The sequence below is a fragment of the Aythya marila genome, assembly GCF_965140915.1.
Source record: "Aythya marila genome assembly, chromosome: 2".
NCBI lineage: Eukaryota > Metazoa > Chordata > Aves > Anseriformes > Anatidae > Aythya > Aythya marila.
In genome coordinates, this window is record NC_139043.1 from 85,873,709 (window position 1) to 85,897,213 (window position 23,505).

Here is a 23,505-nt window from a genome sequence, read left to right on the forward strand (position 1 = left end):
TTGGCCAGGGACATCAAAGGCCACAATAAATGCTTCTATAGGTACATCAGCATTACAAGGAAGACGAGGGAATTTGTAGGCCCTCTCCAGAAGGAAAGAGGAGACCTCATTACCTAGTGTATGTAGAAGGTTGAGGTACTCAATGATTTGTTTGCCTTAGTCTTCACCAGCAAAAGCTCTAGCCACATAGCCCAGGCCCCAGAAGGCAAAGTTAGGGACTGGGAGGATGAAGGACCACCCTGTGTAGGAAGAGACCAGGTTCAAAACCACCTAAGGAACCTAAAGATGCACAAGTCCACGGGACATCATGAGATACATTCATGGGTCCAGAGGGAACTGGCAGATGAAGTTGCTAAGCCACTATCCATCACAGGTGAGAAGTTGTGGCAATCTGAAGAACCCACTGACTCAAAAAGGAGAAACACAGCCCTCGTTTTTTAAAAAAGGAAACAAGGAAGACCCTGGGAAATATAGACCAGTCAGTCTTACATCTGTGCCCAGCAAGATCATGTAGCAGATCCTCCTGGAAACTATGCTAAGGTGCACAGAAAATAAGGAGGTGATTGGTAACAGCTAACATGGCTTCTCTAAGGGCAGATTGTGCTTGTCTGATTTGGTGGACTTCTATGACGAGGTCATAGCATTAGTGGATAGGGGAAGAGCAGCTGACATCTACCTGGAATTACATTTGACACTGTCCCACATGATATCTTCATCTCTAAATTGAAGAGACATGGGTTTGGTAGATGGATCACCCAGTGGGTAAGGAATTGGCTGAATGGTCACACTCAAAGTCACAGCTCAATGTCCATGTAGAGATCAGTAATGAGTGGTGTTCCTCAGGGTCAGTATTGAGAGCTGCACTGTTTAACAACTTTGTCAGCAACACAGACAGTTGGATCCTCATCATGTTTGACAGTGACACCAAGTTGTGTGGTGTGGTTGACATGCTGGAGGAAAGGGATGCCATACAGAGGGACCTTAACAAGTCTGAGGTGGACCCGCGCAAACCTCATGAGGTTCAACAAGGTCAAGCACAAGGTTCTGTTCTTAAGCCAGGTGAACCCCAAGCAAAAATAAAGAATGGAGAGAAAATGGATTAAGAGCAGCCCCAAGGAGAAGGATCTGGAGGTACTGGTTGACGAGAAGCTCAACAAGAGCTAGTAATGCGGCTTCTAACCCAGAAAGCCAACTGCATCCTGAGCTATGTCAATAGAAACACAGCCAGCAAGCTGAGGGAAGTGATTTTGCTGTGCTCTCATGAAACTCAACTTTGAGTATTGCATTCAGCTCCGTGGCCCTCAGCACAAGAAGGACATGGACCTATTAGAAAAAGTCCAAAGCAGGGCCACAAAGATGATCAGTGGGATGGAGCACCCCTCCTATGAAGAGGGGCGGAGGGAGTTGGAGTTGTTCGGCCTGGAGAAGAGAAGGCTGTGGGGAGACCTAGCAGCAGCCTGCTAGTACCTAAAGGGGGCCTACAAGAAAACTGGGGAAGGACTCTTAAGACAAAGAATATTGGTTTTAAACCAGAAAAGGGTAGATTTAAATTAGGTATTAGGTTTAAACTAGATATTAGGAAAAAAATTTTCCCATAAGGGTGGTGAGGCGTTGGCACAGGCTGCCCAGAGAAGCTGTGGATGCCCCATCCCTGGAGGTGTTGAAGGCCAGGCTGGATGGGGCTTTGGACAACCTGGTCTGGTGGGAGGTGTCCCTGCCCATGGCAAGGGGCTGGAACTGGGTGATCTTTAAGGCCCCTTCCAACCCAAACCGTTCAGTGATTCCTCATTTCATGTGACATCTGCTCCCAAATATGGAGGCATATGGCTATGCTGCTGTTTAGAGATGCAGTCTGAGCACCCATTTATACCTCAACCATATGACAAGCTAGTATGTAAGCCAATATCTGATCTGCAGACATGTTATAACTGCAAGGATGAATTCATGTCACATCCAGATATTTATTTCCAGCATAATTCACGGCTATCAAACAGAATATCACTCTCTTCCATCTTATCCCAAAGAAATTCCTCCTGCTTCTCTTGCTTCTGATCTGCTCATCAAGTAGCCACAATGCAAACTGGATCAGCTTCTTGAGATGATAGAAATGCTGATGTATTTGTTTTCATTCAGACCAGGGTTCATCTGACTTACCTTCTGACTGCAGGATCACTGGATCTAATTCAAGGCAAAAGTCAGGAATATGTAGATTGAGAAGGAAGAAGTTGAGTTCATAACAGGATATAGTCCATGTGTGTGTGCGTGTCTGTGTTATACCTTGTCTAGCCTATTTTCTACTAGGAAAACCTCTTCTTACAAGATGATGGGAATCAGTTTGGTCTAAAAATCTTCTGTCTAAAAATCTTCTGAACTACTGACCTCTCCCTGAGGCATTCTAGTAAAATAACGTGTGAAGATGACTAGGGACAAAAAAGCGTTAAGGTAATTCCTGTGGCTTTGAATCACTACCTTCAGGACTCAGCTGATTAGTGTTTCCATTCAGTGTAGAGCCAAAACACAATGAGAAGGTCAGACAAATGATAGCTTTCATCTCCCAGGACACTTCAAATATTGTATTTGGAAGCACGAGTAGGACAACTGAGAGAGTAATTTGAATTCGCCCATAGTGTTCTGAGGGTTATGTTAGTATAGAACAGACAAGAATAAGACCTATCCTGAAGGATATAAAGTCTTTTTTTTTTTCTTTTTTGAAATAGAGAATAATAGAAGCAGCAGTTGACTAAAAAGCCTTAAATTACCTTAGGCCTGTGCTCCTTTGAGTTGGACTGACCCTGAAAAAGGGCAGTAACGATCACTATGAAACATTTGAAAGCTACTGAGATGGTCATCTCCAAAACAGGACTGCATACACGAGATGTACATAGAAATTTTCCCTGGAAAGAGCTGAAATGAATTGAAACCCACCAGGCAGTCTAAGAACAGTTCTTCGTGATTAAGGGAAAGATAGCCCCAATTATGACAGCACTGAAGAAGTCAGCCTGTGCATTTAGTATCTTGCAAGTTCCTACCCTTTCAAGTGCTCATTTGGTATTTATTGATTCTTTTAGTAAAATGTCACATAGCTATCACTGCTCTTAAAGAAATTCCCCTGCTTACAGTTTAACCTGCCACTAACAAGCCTAGAAAAAGGAGAAAATGGATCATAATAAAAGGCTCCTGCAGGGCTAGGGCTTTAGGTCAGGCCACTGGAAAAAGTCTTTATACCAAGCCTGGACAATTCTGCCTAACAGGTAGAAGAAGGATCTGAAAAACACCTGGGTTGCCCAGACACATTCAGTTTAACTAAAAACTGAAACTGAACATGTTGTAGAAACTCAACAGCACTCCAAGCTTGGTACTAAACAGCACATCATCCACCTACAGGTCCCGGTGCTGGGGAAACTACTTGAAACCAGGACTTCATTGAGAGCTGCTCCTCTTATGGCACCATTCCTTCTGATAAAATGGCAAGTCATGCATGTGACAAGCTCTGAGACAGGTATCACAAGCACAGACAGCCCAAACTAGCAGAAAAACAGGTCAGATGTACAGCACATGCTGAAACACAGCTGCTGAGACTTCTCAAGTCTGAAACTGTGACAGAATTCAAACATTTTTCTAAATACAGGAAGTATACATGTTGAAGACATCTGAGACTTGCATTAAATGCACTTACAAACATACTTTCTGATATCTAATATAAATACAGGCACCGCGTAAGAGAACGACCACATCCTTTGAAGAACCATAGAGAAGTTAATGAAGACCAGGGCCCAAGACAAGCGAAACTTCAGATATCCCTAGATCTACCTATACTTACATAACTATTTGTACTGAAGGTTAGGATTAAATATCACATGGTAGAGCAGATACATGAATGAAAAGGCATGTCAAACATGTTCTATTTGTTTTCTTTCTCCCTCTCCTTCATCAAAAAAAAAAAAAAAAAAAACAATGTTAGCAAAGGTGAAAGCTTGAGAGCTGAGAACACAATAAGCTGTACAGTGTTTTTAAGACATGAAACTGTGCTAAAAATGGCACATCTAGAAGTATTCTTTTAATGGCAGTTCTAACGTTATGGCCAAACTGAATTGATTCTAACAGCTTAGCTACATGTCAAGCCTTTTAGAACAGTTTATGGGAACACATATTAAAGAATAAGGTAAGTTTCTAGTCTTGTCTAGTTTTATCTATAAAACTTGGTTCACACCCATTTCTCCACCATAGGACAAACAGAAATCATACCAAATGTTAAAACCAGCAGCCCTTCCTTTGAAATATTTTAGACAGAGTGTTTGTAGAAAGACCAATTATCCTTTGGGTCCCTTTCACACCAGGAGAACCACACACTAGAATCATCCTGTTTTGTCATGCTGTCTTTATTTCAGGGCTGCACATGAAGGTATTTCGCTCATAGCACTGGGCCAGCCTAAATTTCTGGGCAGATGTCAATACAGCTGCAGTTAAATATTAAATAGCAATATACCTTTTATTGATTAGACCCAAACAATTCCTAAATAATTACACAAACAAACAATATTCAAAAAGTGAACTAATTACCTCTCAGAATCTCTATTTGGATATGATCTTGCAAGTGGTGATACTGCATGGCTAAGAACAATGTAGGCATAATCAAAAACTTGTTTCACTTGCATGGCACCGTAAGAGCTTCTGCCAACGTCGTTTCCTGAAATAATGTGACAGTGATCAGATCATTTTTAATAAATATCAGTAACCGAAAGTTATTAGCACTTAGAGCTCAGAAGCCTTAACAATACAACTTAACTCTATTTAAACTGGTCAGCCCCCTCTATTCATATCAGGAACAACTAAGTTGTGCCAATCTAAATAAGGGAAACTAGCCTTAAGAATGATGCTCAACATCATGCATTCAATACAGCATTTGTAAAAATGTACCAGAGCCTGAAAGACAAAAAAGGTAACTATAAAAAAAAAGCTTTAAGCTGATCTCTAACAGGGAACGTACCAAGGTCAAAGCATGTCTCACTTACCAGTAGAGTTTTTGCAGACCAAATTCAGCTTAGAATTCCACTTGTGCAACCACCTTATTCTTCATGTGGCCAGGTATATTTATACCAACCCTACTTAAGCTTTCCAAAGCTACAGCTGAATAAAATACAGATTGCTTATCTCCACAGGATAAACCAGTTTCTCAAAATCTTTATCATCCAGGATTTCCAGAATTTTGTACAGTATTGTTTTTGATCAAGTTAGTGGTACTTTTTGACTGCCCCTCTTTAAACAGGGGTGACTTTTATAGCAGAATTCCTTCCAAACCTCCACCACCACTCGAGAAGAACTGCAGAAGTTAAGATGATGCTAAAGCTGCTTTATCAGTGACATTGCACAGGCAGCAGTTTACTGTTTGATGCCTAGAAAGATCTTACCAGTACTAGCAAGAAATCATTTGGGATTTTTTTTGTAGATATATTTGGCACCAGACACCAAAGCTTCACTGTCACCACTCAATTTAAGGAACACTTAAAAACAACTTCCTCCAAATTGCATGTGCAAAACACAGATTAGATCTTGAGTGGGTAGAAAGCTGCTTACAGTAAAAGGTTCCCTCCTTCAGAATGATACTTGAAATGCTGTGAGAACACTGGAAATGGATGAACCGCTAAAAGTAGTTATTTTAAGCTTGCAAATCAAATCAGGGCCCACAAACAAGTTATAATGAAAAATCCTCTTTTAAAATTGATAGGTAAAGGATTGAGTCTATCCTTTGGAGACTGAATTTGACATTAGAGGAACCCTTCGCTCACTGAAATATTTTGTCCAGCAAGCCATTATAGATAAATATGCCAACATCTACCACCCAGGGTGAAAAGCAGCCTTGGCTTTACTACTTGACAACACATATTAGCCCTTCAAGATTCTCCAACAATGACACCACTTAAATAGGAAAGGGTAATCAATGAAAATAGATGTGGAATATAAAAGCATTTGGGGAAGACAGAATTTCTTCAATAACATATATTGTTAAGTAGAAGTTGATCAAGAAAAGACTTCATGTTTACTGAAGTAACTGAGTATCTCACTCTGAATGTACTGTCACAGTATCCAGCAGCTGCTAGACTCAAAGTTACAGATGCCTCTTTAAATGGCATATTTACAACTGGACAAGCAGAAGCCAATGTAGGCCTTGGAAAGTGGATCTCTGAAGAACTACACTGTAGTTCAGTGTTTCACTGCAAAGTAGGCATCAGAGACTTTCCCAAAGTACTTTGTCTAAAGACAGCTAAACAGAGACAAGGGAAGTTCAGTGGTCAAGAAACCAAAATATGAACGCATTAATACAACTAGAAAAACATATGAATTCAGTACAAGATTTCCAGGGAAAGAACTGTCCTGCAACAATACCACCTTCCACTTCCACACACAAAAGGTACATACAAAATAGAACTAAGTTGAAAAGCAATAAACAGAAACAATATTTACAAGTGGCTAAACACACGCAATTGCACCTACCCCTCAATTTACATAACAGGAATTGAGAATGTACTGTTAAATTGCATTAGTGTAGTCTAACATAGTGCTAAGGCAACTACATTTGATGTGCATCATTAAAGGAGCTACACTAAAATGAAGACACTACTGCTACTTATTATTGGTTACTCCTTTTGACAATTATCACTTCTTCTCTTTTGCCAGCAAATCAGAAACCATTCCTCATCCACTTACAGCAAACTCAGGCAGTTTAGTTTAAACCACCAAGCTGTGTATGAATCTTGATTGAAGCAGATGGGAGTAAAGGCAGGATAGCTCATGCCAAAGCATGCACAGGTTCTTGGATTGCCTCATTCTCCACCTGTAATTAGTTCATTAAGAAGTCTGAATAAGAAGTTTTATTCAGTTATAGTCCGTAGGACTTCTGACTTGCACTGCAGCTGAAAAGCAGATATGGAAGCCAAAGCTACGCACGCTACTATGAACAGTAGCGGTCAAGCCTGCATAGCAGGTGACCCTACTCAATCCAGAGAGCAACATATTAAAGAAGCCGGAAGATCATGCATTTAGCAGTTCTGAATTCTAAAAAATAAAATAAAAGAAGAAGATTCTTTAGGGAATAGGTTTTCTCTGTGAGATTGTTCTCATTAACACACCACCTTTACATACCTAGGCAGCCTTTCAACACAATCTAGACCGAACAATTAAAGCACATACTCAAATGCTTTCACTCTTAAAAAGCCAGCCTTCAACTCTGATATAAACATCAGTGGATATCAATGGTGTATAATTCCACATATAACTCAATCCTTATTCTTTTGTGTAAAGCACAGCTTCATCCCTGAAGGAGCAGGTCTGAGACTTCCATCAGTAGCTATCAGTATTACCACTATCAAGTAGCCTTCCATTACCTGAAACAGTTTTAAGGACATAGTCTGGAAAGTCAAAGGTAAGACCATGAGCTAGGACTGAAGCAAATTTGTTTGTGTTAAGCTCTTACCTACTATACACCTTTTTGCAACATTCATGAAGAGGTTGTTTCAGCTGCTAACCTCAAGGTATTTGCATTTTTTTATTTTTTATTTTTTATTTTTTTATAAATGTATGCACTTTATACACACACGCATATATTCACAGGTTCTAATGACAAATAACAGATATTGAAAAGCTGTGATGAATGTCTTTGGGCAATCGCTAAGGCTAGAAAAGAATCCCAACTGTTGTTGCTATCCCAAAGCCAGTTACTTCCTGCCTTTGTGGCCTATCAAAATGCAGAAGCAAGCAACATGAAGCACAATTGGTCCTGTAAACAGTCCCTTCAAGAAAACCATATAAAAATTAACATTTAGAACTTTACTATAAGCACTAGTAAATTCACCACCCTTCTCTTGAAGAGAACAGCAGAGGAAGCTCATAGTTAGACAATGACAGCTACACTTGTTGCTGCCAATCTGAACCAAGATCAAAATCACTTCTGTCGTGAGCATCAAAAATGGGACTGAAGAACCTTGACGTTCCCTTCAGATAAAATCACAAACTAATAAGCTTCTCTAATAACTTGCTGAATAAATTCAAATATTGTTTTAAAACCACAGATGAAAGATTTGAGCTACAACCAGAGTCCTATATTCCAGGACAGGATATGGGTGGATCAATTCCATACATACGAACCTCTTCTAGGATGATAGCACCTACTCTGCTCCAACATGTTCCCATGAGCAGACTTCCTGAGTGCCTGACTCTGCAATTCTCCTAAAAGGATGCTTTTACTTTTTACACAAAGGATGACTGTTTCCAGAAACTATAACAGTAGCAGTTAAAAGATGTTTACACAAACTCCTTTCCTTGGAGAAGAGGGAGATATTTTCATCTCATTGCCCTGCCCTAGGACACTCCTAACTCGAGATGAAGAGCCTTGAGGTATTTAAGAAGATCAGATAGAAACTATCACTAAATTGCATCACAGGATAGATAATTCTGGCATCTCAAATCCAAGTTTTAACAGACTTCCCACTTCAAGTGTTGACTCTCAATGTCTTTCTTGGTGTCTCTTTGATCTCAAATCAAAGAAATTATAATCCTCTAGTGCCCAATAAAGTCTTGAGGCTCTCCAAGAAAACTCTGTAGCACCCAGGAGAATCTTTTCTGAGTTAAACCCACTACAACCAAAACTGATGTCTGTTCCTTCTAGATTTAGAACAGGATTTCCTAAGCAGGAAGAACCAAACTATGACATCTTTTATCTGTTAGCCAGACATCAGTTTACGCTAAACGAAAAACAATTCCGCAGACTTAAATGAATTGATCTCACTGAACTTTATCCCGTCGCTCCCTACAGCTATGCTACCTTTCACCACCCTACTGCACAACTCATGCCTACACCCATAAGAGGGCCTTTTAAACTGCTTAGATAATCTAAATAAATTGAAAGGGTTTTTTTGCATCCCTGTATTTTGTCTGACTTCTGGATTAAGAAGTCACCTTGCAAGGTCTTCTTGCAAAGCTTAACCAGAACTTTACAGAAAGCTACAATCAAGCTGCAAAAGGACTCCCCAAAAAGATTAAGAACTAGTGGATGAAGTGTATAAACAGATTTTGGGGAAAACTCCACAGCAGCTTATGTTAACCTAGATCAAGGAACAGCTATGTCCTCCCTTTCTCAAGATATTTGTTCCTTTGTCCTTTTCAGTGGCAACAGCAAACATCACAGAGTTAGCCACTGAGCAGATCTGAGCACAAACTAACCAAGCAGAGGTGATGACCTGTCAGCTGGGCAAGGACCTGAACCCTTGGGAAAGTATTTTGTACTGAAACAAGCAGTAACAAGACTAAAATAAAGTCTACATGTTATCTACATTACCTTACACTCAATAGGTACTTTGAGACACTCTAAGAATAAGTAAATACACCTAGATCAAAAGGGGCTGTATTCATGAGATCCGATTCGAAGTGCTACCCTACACGTTCTGTAAAGCTTTCCTCCTAATTCCATCAGGCAAGTTCTGCAGCTCTATGGTAGCTACCAAAAAATATCTGACCACTGTGTCCCAAAGGGAACATTTATTTCAAGTCATCCACTTCAATTTACCTTGCCAAAACACTGTCTCCTGGAAAAGCAACATTATCTCAGCCTACAGAATCTCATTTAAAACATAGTTCTTACCAGCTCTTTGAGAGCATACAACTATGGATCTTCCTTACAAATCACAGTTCTCTTCCTTTAGTCTTCAGCCAGTAAGACAGAACAGAACTGGAAGTCCAGGTAAGGGTTTTGGTTCTAAAGCAACGTAGTCATGCTGCCACCAAAACTGATTTTCAGGCAAGTGCACAGCTACTGCATGACAACTCAGCGTGATACAGATATTCTCCAAATATCACTTATGCCTGGCCAAGTGCAAGAGTCATGATGGACACAAATCAAAGCTACATACCCATCAGATGTAGCTAGAAAAACGAGTATCTTAGCACACAGCCTGTTCTAGAGAAGCATGAACATTCAGTACATGAGTATTTAGGAAGGAGCCAAACTTCAGCTCCTGATCCATGGTATTTGCTTTAAAAGTGCTATACATAAGCAGTCTACCCACAAAACATGACAGTCTGGAGCTTGAGTGCCAACTACATCCCAAAAATACTAAAGCTGAAGTCCAAATTAACCAGAACTTGATTTTGTTAAAAAGCTGTTCTGGAATTCCAGCCACTTAGGCCAGTCTCATAAGAATGCAAACTGAGCACTACTAGTTGGCAATTTACAGGAACTTAACCAAAATTAATCTTTATTACTCTGAACATTCCTGAACCAAAAGCAAGACTTCAGGAAAAAAGTATTTTAAATTACTTTCAAATGTACATGCAACCAAACCTGACATTCTCTGAAGGTCCCTGTGCAATGCAAAAGCCAGTTTTGCAAACCAGACTCTCCACACCAACATAATACTCCAGCCATTCCCTTGCTATGCATTTATGGCCATGTGCCCGTGTTTCTGTGTGGTCTCCAGTGTACTGCCCTGCAGGGTAGGTACTTCATCTACTGCATTTCATTTCCATGTGGTACAATATATCTGTAGCATAGCACTATAGACTGCAGCAGGAAAAGCTACACCTTCCTTTCTCATTCTTTTGTAGCAAAGAATGGGGAATTGTTCCTTCCAACAACTCCCCTTCCAGGATTTCCTGGACCTCTTTCCTTCATTACCCCTCAGCACTGTTAGAGAACCTTATTATAAACTCAACACATTTCTGAATCTCCTATGCATTATTTATCTGCACTGTTTGTGTGCAATCCAGCTTACTCAGGCTAGCAATCTTTACAAAATTCAGTTCCTTATCCCTTGGCTCACCTCCACAGCTGTACCTCACCAGCAGGAAGTCTTTTCTCCAAGCAGATTTAACACATTTAACAGACTTTAGGAACTCTAAAATAAGTTTGAGAGTACGAGTTGAGCCAGAGCTCCAGAACAGAGCAAGAATTGCAGTCTTACCAGGCAGGAGAGGATCTTCAATACATAGCATGGATGGTCTGTATCCATTAGTCATGACTTTCATGATTTCTTCTTTGGCAATATAGGCACCTCCATTTTTTATTCTAATACCAGTTTTCAAGTAGTTAAAATTCCTTCCGTAGAGTTCAAAGAATTCTATCAGAAGCATTCCAAGGTTTTCATCAGCTCTTCTGGCATCAATTCTTGGATGCAGCTATGACAGAACAGTTACTAATTATTAAAAATAGATGCTTGTCAGACCATAGCAGTACAACAAAAAGCTCTCATTTAAACATCCAAGTATAATCTCTTTACCCCAGTCTGAATTAAGTCACGTACTTACACTACTTCCATGTAACCAAAAGGGGGCAGCACTTCAGCAGCATATAGAGGCCAAAAAATTCTTTCTTACCTCCTCCAACTTTTTATGGATTAGTGAATTCTTGTTTCTAAGCCAAAAGCAATAAAGCACTACATGCCACATTAAGGCTTAGTAACAGAGTAATAGCTGTTTTTTTTGTTTTTTTTTTTTTTTTTTAAAGAAAAATCCACCAGGCTTAATGCTTTCAGAAGCATAAGAAACATCTACCCCAACTGAACCGGGGTTCTTTTCTCAGTCTTCATATTATATGTTATATATAATCTGTAGTCATATTTCATTTAATCACTAGAAGCAGTGATACACAGGTTTTTCCATTATCAGAGGTGTTGAGACATTAACATTGTACTTCATACTCCCACAAAGCTTACTGTAACAAAAATTTATTGGAAGTAGTAACAGCTCATTAATGATCTCATGAGTAATTACCTCAAATACTTGCTCATTTTAAGCATGTTAAAGCTTAACTAATGAACATAATTAGAAAACGACCATTTAATTTCTTAATTTTAACAAGCATCATAATCAGCTACTATCCACACTCAGTAGCAGTAGCCTAAGGAAGTAACAGAAACTGTGTCCTACCAGATTTAGCATCAGTAAAATCATTCAGGGTTAGGACTGGAATAGACATGGGAAAGCACCGTAACCCTCATGACATGACCTGTTATAGAAAGTAATGCACCACCTCTATGCTGTTAACAAGTCTCCTGCTGCTGTCTTAGTTCACACAGTGAACAGATCTTACGTTTGAGAGGTAGTCTGTAAGAGCTGTCAATGATACACCTAGAATCATAGCAAAATAAGGCCGTGCATTGCTATGGGATTGTAAAGAAACAGCATTTTCCATAACAGGGCCTAGTGACAGAAACAGAAATATTTTAAAGAACATAAGCAAATAAGAAACCGACTTACCTGCAGGAAACTAATTGCCATTAAAATTAGGCTGTAAGAGCTAATTCCACCAGTAAAAACTTCATTCAAGTCCCTCTGAAGTAGGAACTGTTTTAATACTAAAATCAAATAAGGCAGCAACGAGTATTTCTGCAAAGCAAAATAATTCTTATCAGAGATAACGTCAAAATTCCAAACCAAAATACTAAACAATCTCAACATAAGATTAATCTAATACAAAAATGTTTTATAGCACGCTACTGAACAACATTTCCTCAGGAAGAAAAAAAAAAAAACAGGCTTTTTTTATTCTAGAAACTGAGACAAATGGTGAAACTCATACTTGATCAAGTAACCTACACAAATTTAATTCCCTCATCTCCTCCCCAACAGGAAGACTTTTACATCTTCATTGAAAGCAAGTGTCATTCAGTCAGTGCATTTCATCTAAACACTGCTTTTACTGCAGAGCATAAAAGTAAACTTGGTTTAAAGTACTTAGGTGCAGAATTGTTCTTAGACATTGCTTAATAAGGCAACTTCCACAAGCAAGCACTATTAAAATTCAGTGTAAGTAAAACTTGGACAACCTTGCTTTAGAAGCACAGTTTAGTACCCATCTCCAGATGGAAATACAATTGCGCAAATCCTTTCAATACACACGTTTATGAACAAACACCTAGCATTCCACTATTAGCAAACTACGTAACCACATTCAGCTTCAGTGTTTACAGTTTCTAGTTCACAAAGCTCAAGCTTTTAAAAAAATCTTAACATCTTTCTACCAAGTAAGGCAACACTGAACAGATACCAGCAGAAAATAAATTAAAGCATTCATGTTTAATTAGTATTAATGAAAATAGTCTTCAACAGTAAGTTTTCAAAAGTCTTAAGCCATACCAAAAAAGGTTAGCTAAGCATCTAGCGTATCCTTGGTAAGTAGTATAACATTCATTGTATTGTTGATACCTTCATGTATTCCTTGATAAATCGAGCTGCCTTCACACCAGTTTCTACATTAAAACTGATGTCTACTTTCACTTCTGTCTCCTGGTCAGTAAGTTTTATTATTGGTACCTGAAAAGGTTAAAACAAGGTTTTCTGAGACCCCAAAAACACAACACCAGTGCTCCTCTCCAGCTATTTCACACACATGCATACTATCAGTCCAAATGAATGACTAGGGAGACAAGAAAAGGTGTTTTTGAGAAAGGGTAACAATCCTAACTTGGCTGACAAGTGAACAATTTTTAGATTTTTAGTGAGGTGATTAAAATATTGGCGTGTACGATCACATTAATTTACGACCACTCATGTACATTCCCATAGCTGTTAGCTATCTGCCTCCATAGCTGCAATATCAGTGTTGTAAGAACGGCATTCATCTGACCCAGCAGTGCACCATTCAGCTTGCTAAACCAACAGAAGACTTAGCCTAGCAGAAAAAAATAAAGAGCTGCCTGTTGGCTTTATCAAGCTGAACTGGTTCACTGCAGAGTCAAATGAAAGCCAGAATGGATAAAAGCAAAGCAGGAATAGCAGTACTTCCTCTCCTGGCAGCAATAAATCATTACAGAACTACAGAATATGCAGTTCAGTCTCACACCACCACCTTGAAGACATTATCCAAAAAAATGATATTACAAGCATGTTATCTCACAATCATAACCTAAACTTCAGCTCATACATTTATTCTGAATTGAGCTTCTTGCATGTATTTTTCATCTGAAATGGAAAGCAAAAAAAAAAAAAAAAAAAAAGCAGAATTACAGCATCATTTTCTACTAACAGCAAAGGGAATAAAAGAAGAGGCTGGTAAAATTAGTATACATATTGCCTTTCTCCTTTGCTACCTGGTACTAATACTGAAAATCCCACTCACGTAAACCAGAGATTACCAGAACTCCTGCTATGTATTGCTATTCCAGCAGAAGCTGTAGGAATCTTCTGGTCCTAAAAGTCACTATTTTCAGAAAACACAGAAGGTAACAGCCTACTAAGAGAAGTCTGCAATATTCTGCTTAGTCTCCTGGAGAAAACAACCCTGGTTTGGTAAAGCAAAATTCTTACGTGAAGTTTTCAGCACATTCAATGTTTGATCCACTGTGCTCACAAGACAGATGCAAGAAATACTACATATCAAGCAACGCAACAACTCCAGCTACCAGTCCCTGGCTAAACACAAGTCCGCTTGAAATTCAGTGGAAAAACATGATATAGTTAAACTGTCTTATATTTTGCAAATACCGGCTCTCCTTGACAATATGAAATCATTCTGTATTGACAATGTGCATAAAAATGGCCTTCCAACAAATACAGTGTACAATTAAGGTTCTCTGTGTCAAAACTTCTCTATGCTATTGCTAAAAACATGCACGTTCTACTAAAATCTTGCCCAGACAGAGCAAAACAAGATAACATCATTGTGCTTAAGACATCAATTGCTTCATGAATTAATTTTAATAATATTCATTTATCATGTCGTATCATATTAAGTAGTCTAAAATTTTTTCTGTTCAGTATTCCAATGATTGTTACTTACCGTAGCTTTATCAAGTACTTTAATGGAATATGGCTCAGCCACGTTGTGTTTTCTTAGTGCTTGCTCCAGCAGCTGTAAAGGGGGGCGTTCCCATTTCCCAAAAACAACTAAATCAATATCACTAGACAAAAAGAACACAGCATGAAATCCACTGAGTCTTAGACGAGGTAGTCCATAAAGAAAATTGCCATTCTACATGTCACAAGCCCTCTCAGGTAAACATCTTTCAACTTTTAGCAATCCAGGTTTCAAAGAAGCTTGCTTTATCAATGTTAGAGACAGGCTAGGCTGCTTTAGGACCCAAATTCAGTATTCTAGTTCCTTACTTCCAGTCCTCTGATGAGTTCTTTAGATGACTCCTCACTTTTTTCTTCCTTGCTCCCCCATTCTGACTGCCACAACCCAGTCCTGTCCCTCACCTATCCACGTTGGTAGGTTTGTTAATATTACAAATAAGTTTGTTTCGTTTTTTAAATCAGTAATTGTTTTTCCACAGAAATTCCCAGTGCTTATTGAAAAGGTAAAGATGATAGTCTTTAAGACACAGCTACACAGATTTTCCCCTGAAGACTTTGTAACCAGAGTATCTATCAAACTTTAAGTGACATAAAACACTGAATTAAGACACAACAAGAGTTGGGAAAACCCTGCTGTGATGACCCCACCAATTTTGCACAGTAACTGTGACACACAGATGTAACAAAACACATATTTTACATAGAATAAAACTGGCAAGTTTAGTACTTGCTATCTTGAAAACAAAGCCCAGAGGAAGAAACAGTGCTTCACCAAAGCACTGATAAGTACCTAGTGCTGGCACTGATATACCAAATATTAATCAAATCTAAGTCAAATAGCTCTTCCCTTGGTCACACAGGACACAAAATAAGAATTTTGCTGGAAGTTTGACAGGTTTACAAGTTACAGTCTAAACTCCCCTTTGAGTTTTACCATTAAACTGAAAGACAAGCTTTATCTAAAAGTAAATCATTACTTACCTAGTTGGAAGATAAAGTCCTGTACTAAAGCTGCCAAATATCTGGACCTGAAAAAAAAAATGAAATCACTTATGAATGCTCACTTTTGAGATTTGTCAAGATTTTTCTGGACCTGTTAAAGATACAGCCCAATAAAAGAAGTTACTGGGCTTACGTGTCAGTATACAGACTTTGCTGTATACTGTTAAGCTTGTACAAATATACCTTCTCTTAAAGGTTCAACTTTATGGGAAATTGTATTTTTACAACATGAAATGACTACCAAGCCTGAAAGCCAGACAGCATAAACTTTTGAAAAGTCCTTGTACCTATTTATTTCATTCTACGGAAGTATAAACTGCTATAGATTTCCTTCCTCTGCCCTCTTTCCTCATAGGGCTACTTTACTAATTTTTTGTTTGTTTAAAGGATTTCTTTTTCCAATTCTTATGTTTAACAAGCACAACTAAATATTAAATTCATAAGACACAAAAGTACTCCAGATTTTACTGTAGGGATGACTGAAATTGTACTAGATGTTCAGGGGAGAGAGGCATGCACCAAGAGATTATGCTGAAGAGACATTCACAGTCCAGATCAGATACTTTCACTATACGTCCACCCTAGAAAACTGAGATTTTCTTCTCTCTCATTTACAGCACAATTTGCAAGTTTACTTCTTTGAAGCAACCCATAAAAAAGCTGGGCCATTTCAGTAACTATTACCGTTCCCATGGTCGAGAAAAATCTTATTGCTAAGAAAAATTGGAGGTGAAGATGAAGATGGGCTTTACAGTGTATTTAGCTCAACATTGTGCCCATAACCTTCAGTTCTGGTTATTAAAGGCTATGAAATCACAACGGTCTGAAACTTTTTTATGCTTGTTAATAACAACCCTGCTATCTGTAATTAGAAGGGTAAGGAGATACGAGCAGAGTAACAGAGATACAGTTTGCATTAAGTTCTTTTTGGATGTTTTTTTGTTTGGAGGAAGTTTGCTCTTTGGATAATAAACAGTTTGAAAACAAAACAATTTTGGTTAGAAGATACTTCAAAAAGTAAAGCCCAATCTTCCCACTAAAGCTGAACTAAGGTAATTCAAAAAATGTCAAATTTGCAAAGTATGCAAAAAAATGAAGTTTGGTTTTGAAAATGTTCTTTTATGAAGTATTTGTATTTACAAATATCCACGCGGTCAGGATCCACTGTAGAAGTGGATACATAGTCAGGCTCATTTTGATATTCAATTATATTTTTTTCATTTCTTAAGTAAGAGCTATCAGTAGCCTTCGCTAGCCTCATATCTATCTAGGTTTTAAGTTTCCTCCACTTTTTAAAATAAAATTCTGAAAAGTTGTGATATTTATTCAAGTCAATCACCTTAAAACTTATCTGTTCACTTCTCAAAAACAAAAGATAGCTTCATGAATTGAGCTCTACAATCTACTGGAGAAGCAAAACAGTACTTGAGTTACACTCACATCAGCTGTAGGCCAGAGATCTTTGATGACCGTTTCTATTCTTTTCACCACTTCTCTTCTCATAGCTGCTTCTTCTGGACGAGGGGACATGAAGTCATAGAAGTCAATTATTTCTTCGTGTAGTCTAAAAGAGAAAGTAACATCAATTATTATGATGATTTAACTATTACAATAATTTCACACACCCTGAATAAGGCCATAGGTTTTGTTTAATATCACTTAACCAAAACCAGCAGTGCTTTCAGAGAGGTGAGCACCACAGAAGTTAGATTTTGGGTGGCAAAGCCAGACAGTTTGGGGTCTAGGATCAGCAGAGAGGCAAGGGCCTCAAGACGTACTCATACTTTATTTCCATGGCAGCACCTCACAGTAATCTCAGCAATGTCTACACATCAACTCCCACCACATTACCTAACTGCTAAAGATGTCAAATAACAGGACACAAACGCTGGTAGACGTTTGCTAACCTTCCTATGTGCTCAACAGTGAAGTTACAGGCCACTGGCATTGAGTTTTTGCAGAGGGCTATTAAAAGGGCCATTTGATTATTCCTTGATACAAAAACATACACTTGCACAAATGGGTATTTCCTTAACAATTCAAGTCCTTTACAAGCCATCTGTTCATACAGGAGATGACCTTTCAACTGAACTACTCAAAGTAAGGACTGTAACATTTTCTCCAGTGTAAAATACGTTAATACCACCATTGGGTGAGGAGTTCTCACACAGCATCTTTCTATACCTGTTAAGTGCTTTCGTTTCCCATCTTCCTGATATTACAGGGTACTCACTGACAATGTGAATGAAGATGAATTTAAGTTTTCAGATGAACATAAATGCTTGTTTACAATGGAAAACCACCAAGCCACGCCAGACAAAAAATACAGTTTCTTGAAACAGGACAATAACTGCTGCTGTGGTATTTTAGCAAAGATCTTTTTGATGTTGATATATAGTCAATACACTTAGCCTTCCAAAATGAAAATTTTGTAAGTCTAACAGAACTCTAAACTACTTTTATATTTTCCTGAGACTGTTTTGCAAAACATTTTACCAGAGAATTCCTTCCCTATCAGATATCCTTCGACAGATCATATTCAGAAGGCACTGCCCACTTCTTAAGTGTCTGGATTCCTTTCTATACACAAAGATTTCAGCAGCAAAACATAAAGACACTACTTTTAGAGAGTATATATTTAGAATTACCATGTGCCTTTCCAATTATCTTAAGCTGCTGATCCACAGTTGAACACATAACTGCTGTGTAGTTACACAGCAGGCAGACCAAACTTTTCAATTTGTGGATTGAGGTAATTGACTTCAGAGCAAGACAGGAGGTACAAACCAACATGCTCCTATATTATTCTTAGTTTGTTTCTAGAAAGGTTAAAAAAAAAAAAAAAAAAAATAAAAAAAAGGAAATGAAGCAATGAAACCCAACTAAAGACTTCCCATTGTCCTGTCTGTAAAAACCAGCATTAGGCAGATACAGGGTGAAAGCAAGAGAAGACAAAGCAGTTATCCAACTCTCTTGCAGCAATTCTTCCAAGTCTACAGTAATTCTGACATACTTTTGGGGCGGATACCAAACATGATGTGTATTAGTTCAAAAGACTTTTCTTCCACTAATTTTTCCATGTCTTTTTACTTCATTTATGCTTTTGTCATTCATGACATTCTATGACAACTTAAATATGCATCAGAGTAAGGAAGTGTTTTATTTTAAACTCCTGCCTGTGAATGAGTCTACTTGATGCTCTTTTTCTAGGAAAAAATAATAATAATAATAATTACTGGCAGCTCATCTCCAAACAATGTTTTGCAGACTCTGCATTGACGCTCACCGGTCTCTATCCACCAGTTTCCTTCCCCCCTCGAGCTAACCACCCTCATCTGCTTCTCTCCCCTGACACAGGAGCAGGTCCAAAGTTTGATCAGTGCTGACTTTCTTCAGCTTGTTTTCAGTTGCACCACACTTTTGGCAGGTGACCAGAAAAAGCACACAGTCAATATGTAATTACACCACTTAGCCCATGACACACCTGCTATTTATTTTTTATTGTTCATTCCTACTGCTACTAATTGCTATTTGAGGAGCAGAGCATATAGCTACTCTTTAAAAGAAAGCATTTTGAAGGAGCACTGAGATGTTTTCTGAACAATTGCCACCAATTGCCCACCCACTTGGCATGTACAGCCTGAGTTATTTTTCTTCAGATTTTTGTCTCCATGTTTACTAGCATTTAATTTTACATGTATTTGCAGTTTTGTAACCTACTGAATAATGAACTCTCATTACAACTGTCTGCAACCAGCCCTGGCTTTCTTTTTCTCTTGGTGTTCTGTCCTTTTCCCATTCACTTCTTCCCTCCAGGTATTTATGAATATATTGTGCAGCCACATCTTGAGTAATTCCACCAGTACCCTTCTTTAGTACAATGTAAATCATTTATTCTTTCCCTTTGTTACTTCTAAGCAGTTGGTAAACCCATAAGCACAGCAAGCCTATGACTTTTTAAAAAGCCTTCAAAAAAGAATCTCAGAAACATTTCTCTCTCTCTCTCTATGTATATATATACATATCCTACAGATCTTTATTATCACAATGACCACGTTAATAAGGGTTAACATAAAAAGTAGCTCTGATATACACATTAGGATACCAGCCAGGTTCAACCACTCCTGACATCCAGGCATCCTGCAAAAAGCTGTGTTTGCAGTTGCCATTCAGTATTAGGAAAGGAGAAGGCAAAGCAAGCACTCACGCACTCTCCCACTGCAGTGTCCCAGTGAGCCTCTGCTCAGAGCAGTAAGTGTGGCAATCCTTAACCATATTATCAACAACTCAACATTTCCTTCCCTGATCTAGTTTTTAACAAGTCAGCTCCACATCTCCACTCTTGCCCTGCCAAGAAAGCACTTAATGCTTCAGTTTGCACAGGACAACACCACGGGAGTTAGATAATCAAAGCTGTTTGCAAGTTGAAACTAGATGCTGTGGTTTAACGGGGAAGTTCCTCTCGAATTCCTGAGCACATGCCATCAGACGCGGCTGTATACAAGTCATCGTCCTCCGGATTTAAACATTCCTTACTGAAATTCAACATGACAATTCCTCAACAAAGTCAAAGTCAAAGAAAGTGCAGATGAGAACTTCAAGTCCCCCTCTGGCAAAAACAAAAATAAAAAAATAGCAATGCAATTAGATCATTTAGGGTTTAGAGCATGATCTGACTTTCCCTTGGTGCCCTTTCACATCTCTAATCCTGGTATAAGCCCTGGCCACTCCAGCAAGTTCCTTGGTTTTGATGCATATGGTTTCCAGTTTTTAATGCACTTCACAAAACAGAAGATTTGAGAACTGATTCAACAGACTTATTTTGTTCACCCCCCTTTCTACTTTCCTTATTTTAACAGTTTCTATTTCTCAGAAAACATCATCAAAACTCTTTGGTAAGAATCAATGCTATCGTCAGAGTCAGCCTAAGACAATACTTGATCTTAATGCAGCATTTTCAAGTATTTAACCTCCTGGCCATTTCTTTTAGCTTCTTTCTAAAGAAACTTCTCAAAAATGATATTAAAGAAAAAAAACCTGAGTATTATTACTGTTGATAATTTCTAAGCCTCTTTGCTCAGATGAGATTACTGGAATGCTAGTCACATAAAAAGTAGCTCTGATATACACAGCCAGATGCTGTATGCTGCTCAGGACTAATCCCAGAGTAACTTCTATATTAGCTGCAGGAATGATTTGGTGTCTAAAAACAGGCTACAACATGACATTCACCCAGCCAATATATGGATAGTTTCCAGTTAAGTATTTTGCTCTTGTAGCCTCTCTGATCTTCAGAAGCACTTGTCACTTTCTTGGTCAAGACTGCAACGATATCTTCATCATAAAGAACAATCTCAATTTGCAGCACAGGAGGTACTAGCAAGCAAAAAAAATTTTTTTTTTAATAGAGCTTCCTTTAACATATAGCACAAGCTTCTTAAACAACTTAGGCTATAAGAGCATCCTATTATATACCTACTTTCTTGGTTTAAGACTCCTACTATACTGCTCTCTTAAAGCTGGGCATTTTAATTGACTTCTTAAAAAGGCAGTTTCACTATATTAAAATATTGGAAATTATATTTGTTGGTGAAGTGTAACTATACTGCTAATGGAGGGTGGAAGAGATTAGAAATGCAGAGATGCAGAAGAAGGGCTACTTGCACTTAAACACTATTTATCTTGCTAATTTTAACACCCTGGAGGAACCAACCGTTCACTGATGCCATCACGCTAAGCACAGTAAGCATCTGCTGCTTGCAGGCTGAACTATGCAACACAATAAACACCTTTGCTTACCAAAAAATTATCCCTTTTACTGTTTTAGGAAAGGCAGAGATACACTTCTGGGCTTCAGGTTAAAATAAGACCAAGGAGATAAGTCCTTAATCTTTTGTCATGTTTTTCTTTACAGGCAGGTTTCTAAGAGAGATCATGTACTTTACTCATTACTTACTGTGTCTGCATGTACTATTTTATACATAGCTCGTTTGTTACCTCAAGGGCTGCCTTCAGTGTATTGACATGACTTCTCAAACTGCATCAGCAAACTAGAAAGTGAATGAAAAGCAACAGAGTGTTTGTTCCCTCCAGGAAGCATACTGTTTGTCTTCAATATCATGTCTGCGCTATTAAGCTCACCAATTTATTCTTGGACAGAAACATGACTGCATCATTTACATGGAACTGGTATTATTTCTTAAAATATATTCATTACTACATGAATATTTTTCTAATTAAGAAAAGTATTTTCTAATAACTTGGCTAATTTTCACATTAGCCAAGCATCCCTGTTAAAGAATAGACGCCTCAGTTACAACACGTGTTTAATACCAGCACGGAGCAGGAAAGGCAGCATTTTGAGAGCTTTGTTGAAATAAAGGTTACAAACAATAAGCTAAGTTCTCAGTGAAGTATGAACTCTGAAACGTGCCTGAAGACTTGGCCATCTCAAGCTTAAATGGTAAAGTCCCAGCAGCCATTGTGTGTATTTCTCAAGTCTGTTGAAACATTTTACCTTCACCTACTACTACAGCAAAGCACAACTTTATTATCAAGAAAATGTAAGTGAAATCTCAAAGCTACAACAACAAAATGCATTCAACAGCTAACACCAGTGTTACAGACAAACTGAGGAACAGCTAAATGAAACAAATGAATGTGCACAACTGAAGCAATAGTATATTCCGAGATGCAGACTTCTACCAATATAATTTAAAATGAATACAACTACAGAAGTAGCAAAACTAGAACCATGACCCAGAAGAGGCCATCAGCTCCTAGTTCTTCTCCTCCTACCCCACTTAACACCCACCAGGCACCTGCACTTCTGTGTACAACTAGTGCTCAGGGAACAGCACCCTGTGCCCTATGCAGTATTCTAGGCTTGCAGAGCAGAAAACACAGCGCTGCACTCATATATGATATTGCTGCAAACCAGTCTCACATGACACAGGACGTCAGACAGCAATTACTTTTGTCACTGTAATTGTACGGAAGGCAGCAAACTCTGGACAGCAGTGGCAAAATCTCAGCCTAAGAGAACTTCAGGGAGAACGGAAGAAAAGAACTTTTGTTCTCATCCACTGAGTGCAGAGGGCAGTCTTTAAGATTTATTGTACCTCTTCCACAAGTGGTCTTATCTCTAACCTTTCTTTGCCCCAAGTCAGATCCAGTCCTAATTTCAGATCAAGCTTGTGGTCAACTGAACTTTACATTTTAGGAGCACTCACAAAACTAAATTCCCTTTCCATTGCAAATGGATTGATTTATGCCACAAGTTTCCAGACTTATGAGAATTTGTTTGTATTTTGGAAGAGAAAACCAAATCAAAACTAATCTGCTTTTTAAAGTCCATCAATAAAATGAAACCCAACCAATTAGCTTCTTAATGACCTTAAAAAAGCTGCATTATACTAAAATCCAGAAAAGAAACTGATATATTAGTATTATCTCCAAGCTGATACATGACAAAACAGATCTGCTATGCAAGCTTCTGAACAGCTGTACGTGGCTCCTGACAGGCTGCTCGTCTTCGCCACACCACCAAGAAAACATCACATTATTATTTTGTTGCATCAATGAAGGAGGATACCATATGTTAAACCTTGGAACTGGATCAGCGAGCTCGCTATGCCAATAAATAGAACCGCTAAACACTGAAATTCCTGTCTTAATGCTATTCTTTTCCAAATGCCCAAAGATAGCAAGCGATTAACA

General features: G+C 38.5%; 1 protein-coding gene across 6 annotated transcripts in view; it reads right to left on the reverse strand.

Annotated features, from left to right (window-relative positions):
• The window catches only part of TENT4A (terminal nucleotidyltransferase 4A), a 59,721-nt gene that overhangs the window by 28,067 nt on the left and 8,149 nt on the right, over nucleotides 1–23,505 (reverse strand). For 5 of the 6 annotated variants that reach the window (XR_014317006.1, XM_082754432.1, XM_082754431.1 and 2 more), the window contains exons 2-8: nucleotides 17,227–17,350; nucleotides 15,766–15,812; nucleotides 14,768–14,888; nucleotides 13,195–13,302; nucleotides 12,247–12,375; nucleotides 10,953–11,166; nucleotides 4,561–4,687 (exon numbers count right to left, since the gene is read on the reverse strand). Coding sequence is in view for 5 of the 6 variants with exons in the window: in XM_082754432.1 (XP_082610558.1) it covers nucleotides 4,561–4,687; nucleotides 10,953–11,166; nucleotides 12,247–12,375; nucleotides 13,195–13,302; nucleotides 14,768–14,888; nucleotides 15,766–15,812; nucleotides 17,227–17,350 (870 nt within the window). In the remaining variant the exon portion in view is untranslated. The remainder of the gene's footprint in view (nucleotides 1–4,560; nucleotides 4,688–10,952; nucleotides 11,167–12,246; nucleotides 12,376–13,194; nucleotides 13,303–14,767; nucleotides 14,889–15,765; nucleotides 15,813–17,226; nucleotides 17,351–23,505) is intronic. The other variant, XM_082754435.1, reaches the window with a different exon arrangement.